General features: G+C 36.6%; 1 protein-coding gene across 1 annotated transcript in view; it reads right to left on the bottom strand.

Moving 5' to 3' along the window:
* The window catches only part of SMS (spermine synthase), a 69,099-nt gene that overhangs the window by 31,967 nt on the left and 16,016 nt on the right, over window positions 1-21,116 (bottom strand). Inside the window, exons 2-4 of the mRNA XM_044670142.1 lie at window positions 8,913-9,033; window positions 5,406-5,499; window positions 4,698-4,762 (exon numbers count right to left, since the gene is read on the bottom strand). Coding sequence (XP_044526077.1) covers window positions 4,698-4,762; window positions 5,406-5,499; window positions 8,913-9,033 — 280 coding nt within the window. The remainder of the gene's footprint in view (window positions 1-4,697; window positions 4,763-5,405; window positions 5,500-8,912; window positions 9,034-21,116) is intronic.

The raw sequence follows: 21,116 nt of genomic DNA, 5'->3' as shown, positions 1-21,116 counted from the left end.
TTTAAAACCAAGCAAGAGTTAGAGAAAATTACAAAATGTAAATTAAATGGTTTTGATTATATTAAACTAAAAAGTTTTTGTACAAACAAAAACAATGTAGTCAAAATCAGAAGGGAAACAACAAATCTTTATAACGAAAAACTCTGACAGGGGTCTAATTACTCAAATATACAAGGAGTTAAAGCAATTGTAAATTGTATAAAACATCAAGCCATTCCCCAATTTATAAATGGGCAAGAGACATGAATAGGCAATTTTCAGGTAAAGAAATCAAAAGTATCAATAAGCACATGAGAAAGTGTTCCAAATCTCTAATAATTAGAGAAATGCAAATCAAAACAACTCTGAGGTATCACCTCACACCTAGCAGATTGGCTAAAATGAAAGAAGGGGAGAGTAATGAATGTTGGAGGGGATGTGGCAAAATTGGGACATTAATGCACTGCTGGTGGAGCTGTGAACTGATCCAGCCATTCTGGCTGGCAATTTGGAATCATGCTCAAAGGGCTATAAAAGAATGCCTGCCCTTTGACCCAGCCATACCATTGCTGGGTTTGTACCCCCAAAGAGATCATAGATAAACAGACTTGTACGAAAATATTCATAGCTGCGCTTTTTGTGGTGGCAAAAAACTGGAAAAGGAGGGTATGTCCTTCAATTGGGGAATGGCTGAACAAACTGTGGTATATGCGGGTGATGGAATACTACTGTGCTAAAAGGAATAATAAACTGGAGGAGTTCCAGGCGAACTGGAGAGACCTCCAGGAAGTGATGCAGAGCGAAAGGAGCAGAGCCAGAAGAACATTGTACACAGAGACTGATATACTGTGGTAAAATTGAATGTAATGGACCTCTGTACCAGCAGCAATACAATGACCCAGGACAATTCTGAGGGATTTATGGTAAAGATGCTACCCACATTCAGAGGAAGGACTGCAGGAGAAGAAACATATAAGAAAAACAACTGCTTGAACACATGCGTTGGGTGGACATGATTGAGGGTGTGGACTCGAAACTACCACACCAATGCAACCACCAACAATTTGGAAATTGGTCTTGATCAAGGACACATGACAAAACTAGTGGAAATGCGCATCGGCCATGGGTGGGGGGAGTGCGGGGCGGGGGGGTGAAGGGGATAAGAGGAGTATGAATCATGTAACCATGTTAAAAATGAATATTAATAAATGTTTGAAAAAAAAATTTAAGGATGAAAAAAAGAGTAGCATTTAGGAAGGGCTTCAAGGTTTGCAAAGTGCTTTACAGCATTTATCCCCTTCAATCCTCACAACCACCCTGTAAAGTAGGCCTTATCATTATCTCCATTTTATAGACAGGGAAACTGAGGTTAAAAATATGAAGTAACTTGCCCAGGGCCACATAGTTTGAATTCTGGTCTTCCCTGACTAAGTGAAAGGTAGAATATAATTTCCTGACAATTCATAACATGAAAGACATTTGCCCCAAAGTAAGAGAATTCCAATAGTTACTAGGTTAGATTTGAACCAGGGCAACTGGGGGACATGGTGGATATATATATAGCCCAGGTCCTAAGCTCAAATCCAGCCTAAGACACTTAACTAGCTACTTAAAGGAAAGTCACTTAAAACTGTTTGCCTCAGTTTCTCCATTATCCAATGAGCTGGAGAAGGAAATGGCAAACGACTGCAATATCTTTGCTAAGAAAACTCCAAATGAGATCACAAAGGGTCAGACACAACTGAAATGACTCAATAACAGATAGGAACCAAACGTACTGTAGGAACCAGTACTGGTCCTTGTTTTTCCTGCTCCTTACCAATTTTTTAAATCTTTAAAAGATTACTGACTTTAAGGCAGCTTAAACTAAGTTAATGCCTACTTTCTGACCTGGTCTCTGTGGAGAAACACCCTTTCAGCTTCCTCATAAATGGATTGTACTCTAACCCAAGCAAGATAACCTCCAACTCTGATATTCTATAATCAAAATAAAGGAGCAGCTGAACCCTTAGAAACATCATCAAAGGGGCAAGTGGTTGACTCGGGGGTTGAGAGCCAGGCTTAGAAATGGGGAAATCCTGAGTTCAAATATGACCTCAGACACTTCCTAGCTATGTGACCTTGGGCAAGTCACTTAATCCCCATTGCCTAGCTCTTACTACTCAACTGCCAGGGAACCAATACCCAGACAGAAGGTAAGAGTTTAGAAAATAATAATAAATAAAAAGAAACATCATCAGAAACAGATCCTAAACTGCCAGATTATTTTTAAAAGAAGTTAAATAGGGGGCAGCTGGGTGGCTCAGTGGATTGAGAGTCAGGCCTAGACACAGGAGGTCCTGGTTCAAATATGGCCTCAGCCACTTCCCAGCTATGTGACCCTGGGCAAGTCACTTAACCCCCATTGCCTAGTCCGGTGATGGCAAACCTATAACATCTAGACATTTTCAATGACAGACCAAGAAGTATGGGGCCGCATGCCAAGGACGAAAATTTGCTATAGTGTAGTGTAGACACTCTGTGCACTATAGATGACAATACTACCTTTATTAATTTACCTATTTTGGTTTATTTAAAATAGTTATATATTACAATTATACATTTTTGCTATTTAAACTATAAATATTGCAAAATTATGGTTTTTTCTCAAAAGTGACACCACCTGAGTTAAGCTTTTAACTTTTTTTAAGTTTTTTGGCAAATTTCGGCACACTAAGCTCAAAAGGTTACCCATCACTGCCCTAGCTCTTACCACTCTTCTGCCTTCGAACCAATACACAGTATTGATTCCAAGATAGAAGGTAAGAGTTTAAAAAAAAAAAGTTAAATAGGTGGTATATCTGCATTAACCTATTAGACATAGCTGCTTTTAGCATATAAGGATTTGTCTGGGGTTCAGTTAAAAAAAAAAAAAAAAGAATTACTTTTGCATTTAAGGGTATAACACCTTCCAAAGAGATCTATAAAGATCAACTCCCAAAACTTTAAGAGAAACAGAAAGCAACTCATTTATTTTAGTCTTTAGTTTTTACCCTTGCCTTCCATCTCAGAATCAATATTGTGTATCAGTTCCAAGAAGAAGAGCAGGAAGAGGTAGGCACTAGGGGTGAAGTGACTTGCCTAGGAAGTGTCTGAGGTCATATTTGAACCCAGGACCTCCCATTTCTAGGCCTGGCTCTCATTCCACTGAATCTCCTAGCTGCCCCTAAAACTCATTTATTTTAGAAAGAGAAATAGCAACAAATAATAGCTGGAAGTGAAATAGCTGAGTTTGACCTTTAGTTCTTTTTTTTTTTTTTTTTTTTTTAACCCTTGTACTTCGGTGTATTGTCTCATAGGTGGAAGATTGGTAAGGGTGGGCAATAGGGGTCAAGTGACTTGCCCAGGGTCACACAGCTGGGAAGTGTCTGAGGCCGGATTTGAACCTAGGACCTCCTGTCTCTAGGCCTGACTCTCACTCCACTGAGCTACCCAGCTGCCCCACTTTAGTTCTGATAAAGGATATAGGTTGGTAAAATGATAGGATATAAAGAAATCTCTACAACTTTCATTTGGTATTATTTTTGAAATAAACTTGATTTAAAGTAACTCAATCTTATTAACTTTCAAGCTTTCTTACTAGACTGAAGCATGAGGGAGAATGTTTTAAAATCTGCCCTTCAAATATCAAAAGGTAATTTGCATTTCTAAACCATTTTCTCCAAGTACCAAGAAAAAAAAAAGCCACCATGAATTTCTTCTTTTTCAGGTTTTATTTTTAAATACCTGTTAGTTCTCATGAATACATTATGTTTCTAACTTGTGTAATTATGGTTTGGGCTTCTGATCCTGCCTCAATCTCCTTAATTCAGAAAAAAATAAGATACAGTCACTGACAAATGAACAGCAGTGGCTTTGGAGTGTCCCTTCTTTTAACAAAAGCCTGATTTATCAAGTAAATCATTGTGAAAAAAAGGGGGAGGGGGGAATCTGTTCTTAACATAAACCAAGTCAGAAAAAATACTGTTATAATAAATAGGAGCTGAGAAGTCCTTGGCTTAAGCATCTACCATAACCTCAAGTCAGAGGAATTAGAATTTATAGATGAGTAAGACAAGCCACAAAAGTGTAGCAAAATTGGCACAAAAATCTAAATCCTCAGATTTCAAATGTAACGCTCTATATTCCTGACCTCAAGAAATTAAATCAAGTCAACAAGCATTTATTAAGCATCAACTATATGTCAGGCACAGTGTTCGTTCGTTCAAGAGTTTATGTTTGCTGCCTTAAAAACCAAGTTGTCTAGGATACAGAAAATGTCATCCCCATCCCCGCACAGTCACACTTTAGAGCAAAACCTCTTATACTGAAGTTTGTATTTGCCCTATTTGATTGTAACATCCTTGAGAGCAGGAGCTGCTTTTGCTTCTTTTTGCCTGGCACATAAAAGAACTTTATTGCCTGGCACATAAAAGAACTTTAATCAATGTGGATTGACTCAGAACTCCATGAACTCCTCCAACATAATTAACCATCCAGAAGGAAGGTCATGTTTGAAAACTGAACCCTAAAATTTGGCTCCTATAACTGAAGACCTCGTATTATCTACTTACTCTCTGGCCTGCCTAACCAATCTGGTTCCTTTCTATGTCTTAGATAGATCATATTTGGGCAGGAACGACACCAAAGTTATTAGAAAAACAAAAAGGTATAAATTCAAATATAGACTGAAGACTTACCGTTTTAACCTTCCAATATTGCCTTGACATAGTTCTTTCATTCTTTCTTCTAGTTTGTTTAGTAGCTACAAAAAAAATTAGAATTTTATACAAGCAGCCCTGATGTGTATCAACTTGTAATAATAAGCTGTCAGATCAGAATGGTCTTTATTTCCATGGAATCACAACATTAGTGGGGCTTATGTGAGAGACCTGGATTAAAGCAGATCCCACCCCACCCAGAAAGAAAAAAATAAAATAAAACAGCCCATAGATACCCTGAGGTTTCTCTAAAGTTAAAGATTCAGTTATAAAAAATGTCTCAACATTAGAATTCTGACACAATTCAGTACCCTGCAATCTCCAAATTACCTCCCTGAAATACAGATTTAACTTAAAGTAGCTCTAAGTCAGTGTTTAAAGAGGGAAAGGAAGATTAAGGGAGAAAAAAATTCAGATTTTCACCTTTCTTTCTGTGCACTCAAAAGCCAAAGACCAGAAAATGATACTCATGAAGGCAAAGAGAATTTTTGAGAAAAAAAAATGATGTGTCTACAAGTCTTGGTCCATCATTAGTGGAAAATAATTTGGGTAGTTGGTTTACCAAAAAAAGTTAATTTTAACAGAGGAACTGGAAAATCAAGACACAAAAAGAAAGGCAAAAATCAACAGGCTTTATAGTACTATTGACATTTAACACCATCCAGATAAAAAGCAAGAAATACCTACATTGTCAATTTCTTCTTTTCCTTTCAAATCATTGTTGTAACTCTGTACATCCATCAACACCAATCCATGTGGGTAAATTCTCAGACTGGCAAAACTAAAATGAATACACAAACAAATAAACAAGCAAATAAATAAATAAATGGGTGGATGAAGATATAAATAACTAAATGAAACATATTTTAATATTTGATACTCAAGCATAGTAGAAAGGGGGAAATGTTTTACAATTCCTGTAAAAGACTTTCAGCTTTTTAAAACTTTTCCTATTCAAAATCCTATACCATAAAAATGAATATTCTAGTAGCCAATTCCTTTGTTCAAGAACGAATGCTTTCAATTTCTTCTAAGGATTGCTATGCATCAGGTAGGGCTCTCATCTAGAATATAAGTCTTAGGTATGACAAGTAAGATGATCCATTTTTTGGTAAGTACAGTCTTTTCAGACACTTTAATTATGAGACTAGATTTTTTTAAAAGGAATTTATTTTTTCACCCTCTAAACAAAACAGTAATTGCAAAACATCCTATTCCTCATACCCCTAAATTGAGCAGCTCATTATGAAGGGGTCTAGTCTAAGGTACGAAGCCAGATAAAAGTTAAATGGATGGATGGATGGATGGATAGATGGATGGATAGATGATGGATAGATGGATGGATAGATGGATGGAGAGATGATGGAGAGATGATGGAAAGATGATGGAGAGATGATGGAGAGATGGAGAGATGATGGATAGATGGAGAGATGATGGATAGATGGATAGATGATGGATAGATGGATAGATGATGGATAGATGGATAGATGATGGATAGATGGACAGACGGACGGACAGATGGCTACTTAATGCTAGAAGGCCAATAGAAATAAAATCTCAGGGAAAATTGTAATGGACAGACATTTAAAATTCCCTAAATTAACTACATTTCTGGCAAGAATGTTATTGAAGGAAAAGTCATGAACATGGAGAGGTAATTTAGGAGTAGTCAAGAGATTTAGAGGCATAACTAAGGCCCTATATCACAAGGAGTTAGTAATAGGAAAACAAAAACAGCCATTGTGATTTAAAATTTACATGCCTGCTTTCTGACTGGCAAAGTAGTATATTTACTCTGATTTGTAGGAGTCTAACAAAATATATGAGTCTAACAAAATATATGCATACACAAAAGGATTCTTAACAAAATAAATAGTCAGAACAACCTACCACAAAAGCGAACTACAGGTAATTATGAATAAGCTTGGCCCTGAAAAAGACTTTTAGGAAATGTTCCTCCCTCCACTCTTTACCAAGATGGGGAGGCCATGGGCAGACTCTGTTAGACCCAGTTTTGTGTTTTTATATTTGGCTGAACTAATTTTTTTTCCTTTTTTCTCTGTTAATAGGGATGACTCATTGGGTAGTGCTGTAATATGATATTTGGGGCAAAAGAGGGAGAAAGGTTATTTCTAATGTTATAGATCTTTTCTTACCCTTCCCTCAATTTATTCACAGATTTCTTCCAACACTATTCCATTATTCATCTCCTTTTATGCATCTTCAATTTTTTCTTCCTGACTATATATTAATTGTGAATTAATTGTAGAAATATCAAGCCAAGGCTTTTGTGGAAAAAATCAAGAGAAGCTTCCTAGAAGGTATAGTATTTGAGCTGGGCTATAAAGGATACAGAAATTCAACCAGGAAAAGAGGGAAGATATCTTAGACACAGCCTTAGCAAAGGGGAAAAGAAACAAAGTAAGGTTATGTTCCAAGGACAAAGAATAACTGAGTTTGGCTAGTGTGTATAGAGGACAGTGAGATATGATAAGGTTGGAATGGGAGGCTTGTGCCAGGATGTGGAAAGCCTTGACTGCCAAGCAAGGGAGACTGAATTTTACTCAGGAGGCAATAAGATTTTAAGATCATAGATTTGGGAAGGAAAAGAGACCTTCGAGGAAACTGAGGCCCTGAGACAAATGACTTGCACAAAAATCACACATGTAAATAAAAGCAAGAGGCCAAATCTCAGGAATTACTACAAAGATGTTTGGAACAATTCCTCAACAAAGTAAAACTGGTAAAAGCTTGAAGGAAAGATTTGATGAGGGAAAGGAAACAGAACTGTCACTACATGGTAACAGAAAAAAGAAATAGAATTATCACAACAAAAATTTTAAAAAAAAATTTGCAGGATTACAGATTATTTTACAAAAAGGATGTTTTAAACCTTAAAGCATTTTGTGTACCAGCTAATAAGATAATAAGGACCAGGGTGGGGTGGGGGAAAGGGGGGAGGGAGAGAAGGACATTCAATTTCAAGATTGCTCATTCATTGACTGAAGACAAAAGGAGGAAAATCATAATGAAATAACAGTAAAATCCTAGACAGTTCACTGGATAGAATGCCCAGCCTGGAACCGAGAAGACTCATCTTCCTAAGTTCAAATCTGGCCTCAGACACTTACTAGCTTTGTGACCTTGTTGGGCAAGTTACTTAACACTGTTTGCCTCAGTTTCCTCAACTGTAAAATGAACTAGAGAAAGGAAATCACAAACCATTCCAGTATCTCTACCCAAAAAAAATCCTAAATGGGGTCAGGAGTTGAGCACAGCTAAAAAAATGTCTCTTTTCCCTATCTATGCTACAGAACCATTATACCATAGCAATGTGGCAGTGATGGCAAACCTATGTCACAGGTGCCGAAGATGGCTGGCAGTGCGCTTTCTGTGGGCACTCAGCCAACCCTCCCTCCCCCCCTCAGCCCCTCCCCCACTTTCCCCAGAGCTTAACAAGCTAGAAAGGCTAGAGGGACTCGGGTGGAGCTGCTCCCCTCCCCTCCCTCTCCATTGTGCCTGATGACAGTGGCTCACAGGTGGCAAAGCTGGAGGGGAGCAGAGCAATCAGACCACTTCCCCTCCCCCACTCTATATACTCACTGAGGATATTCCTCACTTCATCCACCCCCTCCACCCAGCAGCCCAATGGGAGTGCTTTATCCCTCCCCTATAGAAACCTATGACTGAAAAAAATTAAAAAAAATTTTCTTTAAGAATCCTGATTTCTAGTTTATACATGTTTTGTATGATAATACATGTATAACCCAGGTGCTTGACAGTTCCAGCAGCATGTAGGAAAGGGAAGGTGATAATTTACAACAGCGATGGGCAAAGTATGGTCTAAGGGCCAGATGGGGCCCCCTGAAATTCTCTCTCCAGCCCAGGGACATTATTCCTAATCTGATGAATACAATGAATAGGATACAATACAATGAAACTTCAAAAGATTTGCCTTAGAAACAGACTGACAGATGAACATTTCCTTTCCTTTGGCCCACTCTTTAAAAAGTTTGTCCATCGCAGGTTTAGAACATAACTTTAGAAAATGTATGTAGAAATTTATTATATGTAATTTGGCAAAAATAAAGTATCTTTATAACAAAAAAAATAATCCTTTGTTCTATGTATATAGAAATGCTTTTTTAAATATTTAGGTTAAAAATAAAAATCATTTTTAAAGCCTTCCCTTACCTGCCATTTTTATTAATGTAGGTTGCTAAATATCCATGATCTTCCCAAGTGTGAATTGTTTCTGTCATTGCCTGCTCTTCAAAAACAGACTGTAGACCTTTAAGAATGGCATCTCCATCTGCTGCAAGGGGAAAAAAAGAGGGATATGGTTAGAGAAAAGACAGAATAAAAGGTCAGAGTCAACAAGAAATCTTGATTGATAACCCACAAGAATCTACTTTGTCACATTTCTCAAAATTCTACCAAACGAACTTGAAGTTAATATTAAGATATTGAGAGTAGAGAAGGAAATGCAAGAATGACCTGAAATATACCTATAAGGCTAGAGAATTATATCCCCCAGGAATACATAATAGACATTGTAAAACCTCTTAAGTTATCAATTTTTAATACTCTTCTCCTCAGTGACAAGCACTGAAAAAAAAAAAAAAAAGGCCCCCAAAATAATGTTTTCATGTCCCTCAACTGGATTTTTCTTGGTTGGGTATCATCACAACTAAGAATGGGGAAAAATTTTTGGAAAACAAAAGCAATACAAGGTTCTAGAGAAGGAACAGAAAAAAAGAAAGGTTTCCTCTAGGGAAAATATCAGTGTGCCCCAAACAGCCTGAATCCCCAATAACTTTAAACCTATGCAAACATTTCCAGGATAGGCAAAGAGAGACCTTTTCTTTTCCAAAAATATTAGTAAAGTAGTTATTTTTTAATAAGAGAAACTAAAATCCAAAATGTGACAAAAAGAAATTTAATTTTAGTGTCCTCCCACTATCTTATATGCCAACATCTGAATGCAAGAGAACAAATTAAGCTCTGAAAGCATTAAGTTTAAAATGTCTTTATGGCAACCAAAGCTATAAATGTAGCTACTCTCCTGACCTCATCAGCACACCTCCAGCAGCCTTCAACTGAATTCCTGTCCTGCACAGAACAACTTCCTACTTAAGCAAGTACCCACAAAAGCCACTTTTTTTTTAATCTGTCTTAGAAATCAATACAAGTATCACTAAGACTACTGGGTTAAGTGACTTGCTCCAAGGCACAAAACTGGCAAGTATCTGAGGCCACATTTGAATCCAATTTCTCCCAATTCCAGACGTGCCTCTCTATCCACTCAGTCATTTAGCTATCTCAACATGAAACTTTTAAGAGAAAAGGTATCTGATTAATATTAATTCCTATAACCATATGAACAAGTGTTCAAAGTATTTTTATTTTCAAAAAAAAGTAAATCAACTAGATAAATCTCTTATTTGAAAATATTTCTTGATATTCTCACAAGCAAAAAAATGAGGAAAGAAGATATTTGGTGCAGAAGAAAACATGATTTCACTTATTTATATGGGTATATGATTTGGGATTTTGGTTTTAAAAGATTACTCTATTACAAAAATAAGGAAATAAGTTTTGAGTGATAATACATGTATGACCCAGTGGAATTGCTTGTCAACTCCAGAAGAGGATGAAAGAGACAAAATAAATCATGTAACCATGGTGGGGGAGGGGGGGAATTTTAGAAACATTTTTTAAAGGGAGGGCAGCTGGGTAGCTCAGTGGATTGAGAGTCAGGCCTAGAGATGGGAGGTCCTAGGTTCAAATCTGGCCTCAGACACTTCCCAGCTGTGTGACCCTGGGCAAGTCACTTGATCCCCATTGCCCACCCTTACCACTCGTGCACCAAGGAGCCAATACACAGAAGTTAAGGGTTTAAAATTAAAAAAAAAAAAATAAAGAAATATTTTTAAAAATTTTCAAAAGATGAATTTGGGGGCAAGGAGGGGTTTTAAAGCATCTATAAAGTTTGCCAACTAACAATCCATGGCCCTCCTCAAGTTTTACAGTGGGCACTTTATAGGGACAAAACAATTATCAACTATTTCCTACCATTTCTGAATTTATTTATTTATTTATTTTTGTTTTAGGCCCTTAAATTCTGTGTATTGACTTATAGGTGGAAGATTGGCAAGGGTAGGCAATGGGGGTCAAGTGACTTGCCCAGGGTCACACAGCTGGGAAGTGGCTGAGGCCAGATTTGAACCTAGGACCTCCTGTCTCTAGGCCTGGCTCTCAATCCACTGAGCTACCCAGCTGCCCCATTTCTGAATTTTTTGAAAGGTCAACAATCAAATTTTTGAAAGAAATAATAACAAGAATATTAAAAGATCTGTTGAAAGAGGGCCACTAAACACCTGGTCAGTAGAGCTGTGAATTGATCCAGTCAATATGGAACACAATTATGATGCTAAGAAATTGATTAAATTTTCCATATCCTTTGCCCCAAAAAGCCTACCCCTGGCCAGAGAACCCAGTAAAATAAAAGAAATAAACAAAAATAAAAGATGGAAAGAATTCTTAATTTATATAACACTGACATCTTCAATTAGTTTTCACATTCACTTCTCAGTTATTTTTCACTTTATAAAGTAACTTGATAGAAGGAATATAACTGAGTTACTTTCAAAAGTCTATAATGTTTTGAATTTTGATTTTATTATAGAGTTAACCTATGGATACAGCATTTATATAGTAGTACTTTTGTGGTAGCAAAAAGCTCCAAACAAACCAGATAAATGATTGGAGAATGGCTCAAATTGTGGCTTACAATTAATGGAAAATTACTAGGCTGTAAGAAATAATATAAAGAAACAAGGAGGGACACCTAGGTGGCTCAGTGGACTGAGAGACAGACCTAGAGATGGGAGGTCTTGGGTTCCAATGTGGCCTCAGACATTTCCAATCTGGGTGATCCTGGGCAAGTCACTTAACTCCAATTGCCTTACTGCTCACCTGCCTTGGAACCAATACTTAAGCACTGATTCTAAGTCAGAAGGTAAGGGTTAAAAAAAAAAAAAAAAAAAAGCAAAGCAAGGGAGAGGATATTTAGCGATCCAAAGTAAAGTAATCAGAATTTTAAAAAAAAAAACTACATGCAAATAAACAATTACTACTATTTTGCACTACAGTACAAATTTTAAAAACAACTAGGGGGGCAACTGGGTAGCTCAGTCAGACCTAGAGACAGGAGGTCCTGGGTTCAAATTCAGCCTCAGACACTTCCCAGCTGTGTGACCCTGGGCAAGTCACTTGATCCCCATTGCCTACCCTTACCACTCTTCTAACTAGGAACCAATACACAAAAGTTAAGGGTTTAAAAATAAAAATAAAAAAATAAAAAATAAAAACAACAACTAATTAAAAAGACCAAGTCAGGCTCTAACACATAGCTGAGAATAGGCATAATTCTGTTGCCAAGCAATGAATTACCACCCATGGGGCAAGGCAAGCTGGCCTAGGTGAAGCAGCAAAAAACACTCTGAAGTAGCAATAAGAGATGGCATGTACTATATACTAGATGAATTAAACCATCATTTTTTCCCTTAGGCTCCAGTGGACTCCTTTTGATTTTCTATTGAAGTCTATGGACCTCTTCTCAAAATAATGCTTTTTAAATGCAAAAAATATGTAAAATCACAAAGGAAACTAATTACGTTGAACCATAGTTAACAAAATAATTTCTAAAACAAGCTTGTAAACCTTAGGCTGAGAACTAGCACCATCCCCTCTCATGCAAAGACACATTCTCCAAAATACAGAAAAAAATAATAGAACTCTGAAGAAGTCCATCCAGAGTTCAATGGGATTTGAAAGAAGAGTCAGCTCAGGAGATGAAGAAAACATAGTAATGGATATAGGAAGAGAATCCCAAGATTGTAGTGTCCTAAGCTGGAGGGATAAGTTTAGATGACATGCATAATATCAGCAGTCAAGCTGAAAAGACGACTGAGAAAATTATGAAGAAACAGATGCTTTTTGCAGGTGATTGTTTAAAAATGTATTTTGGAAGAGCCATATTGCAGTAAAACCTAAGAATGCAAAGGGCAAAGGAGGAAATGTTCTGTGATGAAATGGAGGTGGCACACAGAAACCACTCGTTTATGAATGTTTGCCAGTAAAAGAGAGAAATAGTAAAATGGCTTTAAAATCCACAAATCTCAGTTTTACTCACTAGTGACCACCAAGACTTTCGTGAGAGTTGCCAGAAAATAGTCGAGTTATCTAATTAGCCTGTAAATTTCACATCCTCTTTCTACACTTAAGTGTAAAAAATGATTGAAATAACCATCAAGGGCTAAAAAATCTTCTTGAGATAAAATTTTATTTATTCAAATATGACTGACTATATATTTTTTATTTACATATATATTTATATATACTTTATAGGAATGGGCTTAATAAAACACAAACATTGAATTAGCATAGAAAAAAGGAAAAATTCATCTATGAAGATATCTAGAAATACATATATATACACATATATATATATAAAATCTATTTTGTTTTCCATTCTAAGATGTATTATGCCCCTCCCCTACTTTTTTTTTTCTTGCAAGAGGGAGGAGGAGTCATCTAAGGGTCCTTCCAAATGATATTGATAAAGAATCAGTTGTAATGTAATTATTAAGGAAGGATTGTTTCACTTACTATATTTGTACAACATAGTGCACACAGTAGGTACCTAATAAATGTTTGTTGACGGATCAACACTAAACTATTAAATCTATTTCTAGTGGCTCTTTATGTGGTAGAAAAGATTTGGAAATCAAAGAGATGTGCATCAATGGGAGAATGGCTGAACAAATTGTGGTGCATGTTGGTGATAGAATATTACTGTGCTATAAGCAAGATGATTTCAGAAAAAGATCTGCAGGAATTAATGCTGAGTGAAACAAACAGAACCAGAACATTGTACAGGATAACAGCAATATTCTACTCTCAGCAATACAACAATCTGAAAAGGTCCTGAAAGACTTAGACCTGTTGGGAGTCAGATATGTGGATCAAAGCATACTCCCTTTTAGTTTTATTTTGGGGTTTTGGTTTTGTATGAGTGTGCTAATGAATAAAATTTAAATTATCATTGCATATGTGGTAATTTTATCTCCCTTTAAACAATGAAATTCATACCAACAAGAATGATATCTTCACTAAACGTCACTCTATCCTCCAAGGGAGTCTAAATAAAATGCACCATCCATAGGAATTATTAACTAGAAAATGATTAGCATAAAGTTTATTCAAGTATAAACAAACCTTAAGTTTCCCCAAGATCCTTTCTAAAGGTCATTTAAGTGCTCTTCTATGCTTTAGAAATTTGGTATGTTACACCCTCCCAGGAAAGCAGAAGGCTCTTCCAGACACCCCAAATTTATACCCCAAATCCAACTAGGAAATGCTTTCATAAATGTTTGTAGTGCTGAATGCATAGATTTATTCTCTGTAAAGATTCACTTTTCCCCCCGGATTTCCCTTCAACTCCTCTCATGCCTCAGAAGGTTTCTCCTATCATTCTTCTCCATCAATGCTCTCACTTTCCCAGGTTGCAGAGCACTCACTACAAAACTCATGACACAAATCATCACAAAGATATATATATATATAAAAAAAAAAAAGCAATCATTTGCATCACTTAAAACTGTGTTAAATCATCTAACTTGTATTTTGGAAACGTCTAGCATTCAAAAGGTATGGCACATAAAAGAGAGTCCCAGACCAGTAATTTAAAAAAAAAAAAAAAAGAAAAGAAACAAAAACCCTGCCAATGTGGGGATGATTCTAAAGATCAAAGACTTTGGAAAATTATGACTACAATTGGCAAAGGATGAAGGCATTCTACCAAGCACAAGAACAAGGCATAAATATTAACACAATGATGGAAAGATGCCTAAGACTCTAAGAAGTTAAGAAAACTCTGTACTGTACTTTTTAAAAATTGTTTTATTATTTTATTCATGTTGAAGGAAGAAGTTTAACGTACAGTCCATTAATAGGTATAAGTGACTTTGAACTTACGTCTACTCATGATAATATTAATGGCATAATTCCTTCCAAGGTACAAAACAAAATTAAATGATCTTTTCTTGGTCATTAATCCTCCTAAGTGAAAGTACACTAATAGAAGAACTTCCTGTTGGGAAAAACTTAACACATGACAGATTTCTTGGTTAAAATTACAAAATGGGCTATAGATCATTCAATATCAGATAAATGCAGCCAGATTTTAATTGAGGTTCAACTGAATGGACATTTATTTATTTGTTTGTTTATTTTAGGCCCTTACCTTCCGTCTTGGAGTCAATACTGTGTATTGGCTCCAAGGCAGAAGAGTGGTAAGGGCTAGGCAATGGGGGTCAAGTGACTTGCCCAGGGTCACACAGCTGAATGGACATTTAAAAAAACCCTCAAAAAGTAGTGAGACTGGCACTCCTGTGCCCAGGTCAGCATTCCTTGGAACATGACCTTTAAAAGTCTCAAAGGAACTACAGTATAAATTTCCTTATCTCATTATAGGTGAACAGGGAGTGGGTAATGGAGCCAAAATTGCAGGATGGTGGTACCATTAAAAAAATCTAAAAAGAGCATTTAAACTTGAAAGACTTGGGAACTTTGAACAAGGTAGTAATGACAAACCATAATCCCAAAAGACCCATCATGAAACCTACTACTCAGCAGAGAGGGGTTTAAGATGTATTTAAGACTGTAGAATGAAATGAATTTTTTTAACATTATTTGCCTTTAAATATTTGTTTGTTTTTCCTTTTTTAACCCTTACTTTCTTGGTAACAACTCTAAGACAGGCGGGCAAAAGCAAGGCAAATGCTGAGGTTAAGTGCTTTCTTCCCTCAGGGTCACACAACTAAGAAGTTTCCAAGGCCACATTTGAACCCAGTCCTCCTGACTAGACCTGGTGCTCTCTCCACTGTACTACTAAGTGCCCCCACCCCCTGCCTATACATATTTTTAACAGGAGTTTGGGGTTTTATTTTTTTTTCCCTTCAATGAAGAAGGACCTGGGAGAGAAGAATTTTTTATGGAAAAATAAAATGTTTGTTTGTTTTTTAAAGTAAAATATTTATAGGAGATAGCATTCTAAATAGATGGACCAAGGGACTGCATATTGAGAGGATTTTTTAATGGAAAAATAAAATGTTTTAGGCTTGTCTTTTTTTTTTTTTTTTTTTAAAGAAAAATATTATAGGAGAAGATGGCATTCTAAATAGATGGACAGGGGGCAGCTGGGTAGCTCAGTGGATTGAGAGCCAGGCCTAGAGACGGGAGGTCCTAGGTTCAAATCCGGCCTCAGACACTTCCCAGTTGTGTGACCCTGGGCAAGTCACTTGACCCCCATTGCCTACCCTTACCACTCTTCCACCTATGAGTCAATGTACAGAAGTTAAGGGCCTAAAACAAAAATAAATAAATAAACAAACAAACAAACAAATAAATAAACAAATGAATGAATGAATAAGTAAATAAATAAATGAATAAGTGAATGAATAAATAAATAAATATCTAGATAGATAAGTAAATAAACAAACAAACAAACAAACAAACAAATAGATAAATAAATAAATGGATAGACCAAGGGACAGAGTATTCCACTGGTACTTAAAAAGAAATCCAGCAAGGTTCTTAGTTAATGAAGAAGCCAATGTCCTAAAGATGTACAAAGTCTAAACTGAAGACAAGTGGAAAATGGCTAAAGTGGTCACTCTCCATTTTATCCTAGTCACATTCAGGATGCTGACCTCTATGCTGAAAATCTCACCATTCCACCATAGCAGTGAATTTCATGGTGTTTATTCTCAGGCTGTCTTTAACTCTTGCCACCCATAAGGGCCTGGAAATGGCCCAGGAGAAGGTGGGGCAAGAGAAGTTCTTTTAAGGACTCATTTGGAGAGGCTCAAAGAAGCTTTTGGAGGTTTGGAATAGTTGCTGTGCTGAATATCAATGAGGGAAGAGAAGCTTTCCCCAGCAAACATGAAGTGGAAGGATTCATAGGAGGTAATTATTAATTAAATTAATATAATTAACTACTAAATTAAAATTAAATATAATTAACTATTAAAAAAACCTAAGGGGCTATTATTACCTCCACTTTATAGATGAGGAAAGCAAAACAGATTAAGTGACTTGTCCAGGTCTGAAGTAGGATCTGAATTCAGATCTTCCTCTCTCCTCATCTAGGTGTCTCTAATAGGACCTTCCTCTTAATGATTTTAGTTGGGGGGGAGGGGGAACACTGTAGTTATAGATCTTTATTTACTTAAAAATAAAATGCACCAGACAAGTGACTCATTTGAATCAGAACTGAGCCCAGCAAGGAGACAATTAACTGAAGAATAATTTTGAATAAAGAATTATTATGTAAACACTATGGCTGTGATACAAATAAGTGTTGCTTTTGAAATTCAGGGATATTTTGAGAATTTCATAGGTTGTGAAAGGACAGTTTGGGGACAGCTTGGTGGCTCAGTGCACTAGACCTGGAGTTGGGAAGATTAGAGTTCAAATCTGGCCTCAGACACTTCCTAGCTGGGTGAACCCATTTGCCTAGCCTTTGCCCTTCTAACATAAAAGTTGTTACTAAGTAAGGCTTAAAAAAAAATTTCAGTTTTATTAAATTTAAATTTTAAGAATCTGAAGTAGGGGGCAGCTGGGTAGCTCAGTGGATTGAGAGCCAGACCTAGAGACAGGAGGTCCTAGGTTCAAATCTGGTCTCAGCCACTTCCTAGCTATGTGACCCTGGGCAAGTCACTTGACCCCCATTGCCTACCTTTACCACTCTTCAGTATTATACATGTGTGTGTTCACCATCCAATCTTTCTCACTCCTTTACCATTGAAGATGAAGTCATCCTACCTTTATCACTCTTCCAAGGAGGAAGGTAAGAGTTTAAAAAAAAAAAAAGAATCTGAAGTCAAATAACACAGTCGATAAAAGAATTGCAAACTATTAGCAATCATATTAAAGTATGCCAATCACAAATAAAGTTTTGCCTCATAGATGGCAAATGGAATGAGAATGATCAATATTAGAACTGTTGTAGAAAGCCTGGGATGCTAATAATACATTGGGGGTTTTTTTTGGTTATTTTTATAAACTTTTCCCTTCCGTCTTAGAATCAATGATTCTGAAGAACGGGGTAGGTAATGGGGCTTAAGTGACTTGCCCAGTGTCTGAGGTCATATTTGAACTCAGAACCTCCCATCTCTGGGCCTGGTTCCCAATTTACTGAGCCATGTTGCTTCCCCTAATAATGCATTCTAGATGGAGCTGAGAACGGGGCCAACCATTCTGAAGAGCAAGACGGAATTATACAAAGAGAACAATTAAAACTTGTCCATATCTGGACCCAGAAGTCCTATTCCAAGGCATATATACCGATGCAAAAAATTAATTTCAAATAGGGATATCTTTTGTGAAATAATTTCCCCTTTAGCTTCCCAAGAACACTGAAAAGTTTCTCTCCCCAGGCTATGAAACCGGATTGGGTGCTCCCTTTTATTGAGATCTTTGTGGAGAGCAGGATTTGGGGCAGGGCTCACTCAGCAGCCATCTGGCCCACTTGGAAGATTAAATTAAGTGAGCAGAGGCCAAGCTGACCCAGTCAGGGAGGAATAAGGCTTGCTGACATCCTTGAGACTTAAGACTCTTGCTCTGATGAAGTCATGAGGGAGGGAGGGACCAAGGTCTCTGAACCCACCCCCTCAGTGACTGTTAACCAATCAGAAGTGTCCTGGGATATCCAGGGGAGGGACAAGGAATATACACTGGCCTATCAGCCCAGCTCAAGCTCCTCATAGTTCATTTGGATTAAGGAGAAAGTCTACTAGTTAGTAAAGATCTTCTTGATAGCAGCCAATTAAAGAATTTTACTTTACTGTCTTCCTTTTGTTTTATAAGGGTATCTTTACTCACAAGCCTTGGATTTTGTAAAATTTTAAGTATTATATGAATGTGTTATTTCCACCCAGATTGCTTCTGGTATTTTACGTGTGTGTGTGTTCACCATCATTTCCTTGAAATTATATGCATGTGTACACAACATGCATATAAAATTCTAGAAGCATATGAACGTAACATGCCCATAAAATTCTAGCAGCAATCTGGGTGGGAAAAACTCATTTAGATTACATGTAAAAATTTGCAAATCCAAAGCCTGACCATCTGGATGTAAGTCACCTTAGATGGGTGGATGATTATTTCTGGATATTACTGATTTGTTTTTAACCCTTACACAGAATTGATTCAAAGATGGAAGGTATTGGTTCCAAGGCAGAACAGAGGTAAGGGCTAGGCAATGGGGGATATATAACTTGCCCAGAGACACACAGGTAGGAAATGTCTGAGGCCAGATTTGAGCCCAGGACCGTCAGTCTCTAGGCCTGGCTCACAATCTTAGCTGCCCCTGTGCCTCCTGGATTAATTTAAACTGGAAATGGGTAGAGTCTTCAATCCCAATATGAATCAAGACAACTGCTTGGTTTTCACAGGGTAGCTGCAAGAATCAGGAGAGATAATGGCTATAAGCCATTTGTATATACTCTTCAAATTCAAGTTATCACTGCTTCCCCTCCCACAGAACTACTTCAGTAGATTAATCAGTAATTTCCCCAAAATTCCTCAATGGAATTTTTATCTGTGTTCTCATAAAACTACCCCATGTGCTGGAAGGCCACCTGTGGGCTCCTGCAACACAATCAGGTTAATTCCTTCAATTTTCTTATCATGGTTAAGGTTTTTTTTAATGCCGATTTTCATGTATAGCCTGTATATTCCTACCATGTGGTCTTTCAAATTTATTTGTAATTAAACCAAGAAAAAGTCTCATAACATCATTAGGAGATCATGCGATTATGATGGAGATTTAGTTTGTGCCAAGGATAAAAGGCCTGGACAACTTCCCAAATGCAATAATTCAACATTACCATATACAATTTCTTTTGGGAGCAGAGCCCAATCCATCACCCTAGATCAGAAAATGATGCTTTAATGCTTACAAAAGCATTTCACATGTATAACTTTATTCAATTTTTACCCAGCCAGGTGGATTCTACAAGTGTATATCAGAGCTTTAGAGTGGTAAAGTTTTGTTAAAACTGATAAGTATCAGAGGGAATTATATCAATGGTTCTCAAAATGTGGTCTGAAGAATTCTCATCAAAACTATATTTTCATAGTACTAATATATAGTGACACCTTATTTATCATGAGAGTTACGTTCCAGAGACCCCTGCAATAGGTGAAAATCTGTAAAGCAGTGGTGTTATATTTAATTATATTCATTATATATTATAAATAAATTATAAATATAATTATGTAAATAATATAAACATTATATAAATGTATGTTTATACATATATATTTTTATATATATATTTAAGGCTTTATAAACCCTTCCCACTCTCCTATAAATCTTTTCCACACTCTTATTAACCTTTCCCATACTCTTATTAAATAAAACACTTCATATGTTCTTAAACAACTTTCTACTCTTAAACCTACACAATTTGGCGCTTGGGTTTACTGCCAGAAGCCTTAGAAGACGCAGAACATTTGGGTGGCATAAGGCTTGAAATAATTCAAACTTTAAAAAAAAAACTTCACAAAAACACAACATCGCAGGGCAACACTACATGCAGAGAACACACATCGATATAGTGGACAAGGGGAGATGCTGAACATATGGCACAGTGAGGGNAAATTATGTGTTATGCATATATAAATATAAAATTATGTGTTATATAATATACTTTTTTTTTTTAGAGCCCGCAGTACAGTGAAGCTCTAATAAGTAAACCATGATATAGTGAGGGACAACTATATTATTTTTCTATTTAAAAACTTTCCCCTTTCCAACAGATGGTGATGGCAAGGATCAGGAGATAATGGCGATACGTCATTCATATATACCGTTTAAATACAGTTATCGCCTGCTCCCTTCCCACACAACTACTTCAATAGATAAAATAATTTCCTGAAAATGCCCCCACGGGATTTTTGTCTACACTCTCATAAAACTACTCAATGTGCTGGGAACATATACGTGTGAGGCCAGATCTTCTTTATATACTTCAAACTGACTAAATGAAGACACGGATATGAAAATCCAGTAGTCTTCTATTAAGCCATATGCCAGAGAGATGTGCAAAAAGATGTAAAATAATGTCACTCTTTTCACTAAACTTTTTTTCTGGAAAAAAACCTTTTTCATGAAAAATATTTACATTAACATATAATATGGGTGTGTTACTTTTAAATGAATAATATTTTTTTTTAATTTGTCAGTTTTAATTTCTAACTAATCCCCAACATATAGATTTGGTCTCTTCTGGCACATATGTGAAATCTTCTACTCTATTAAGA

This window comes from Gracilinanus agilis, chromosome 3 (genome assembly GCF_016433145.1).
Source record: "Gracilinanus agilis isolate LMUSP501 chromosome 3, AgileGrace, whole genome shotgun sequence".
Lineage (NCBI taxonomy): Eukaryota > Metazoa > Chordata > Mammalia > Didelphimorphia > Didelphidae > Gracilinanus > Gracilinanus agilis.
The sequence above is the reverse complement of the archived record's forward strand: the minus strand, read 5'-3'. Positions and strand labels throughout refer to the sequence as shown.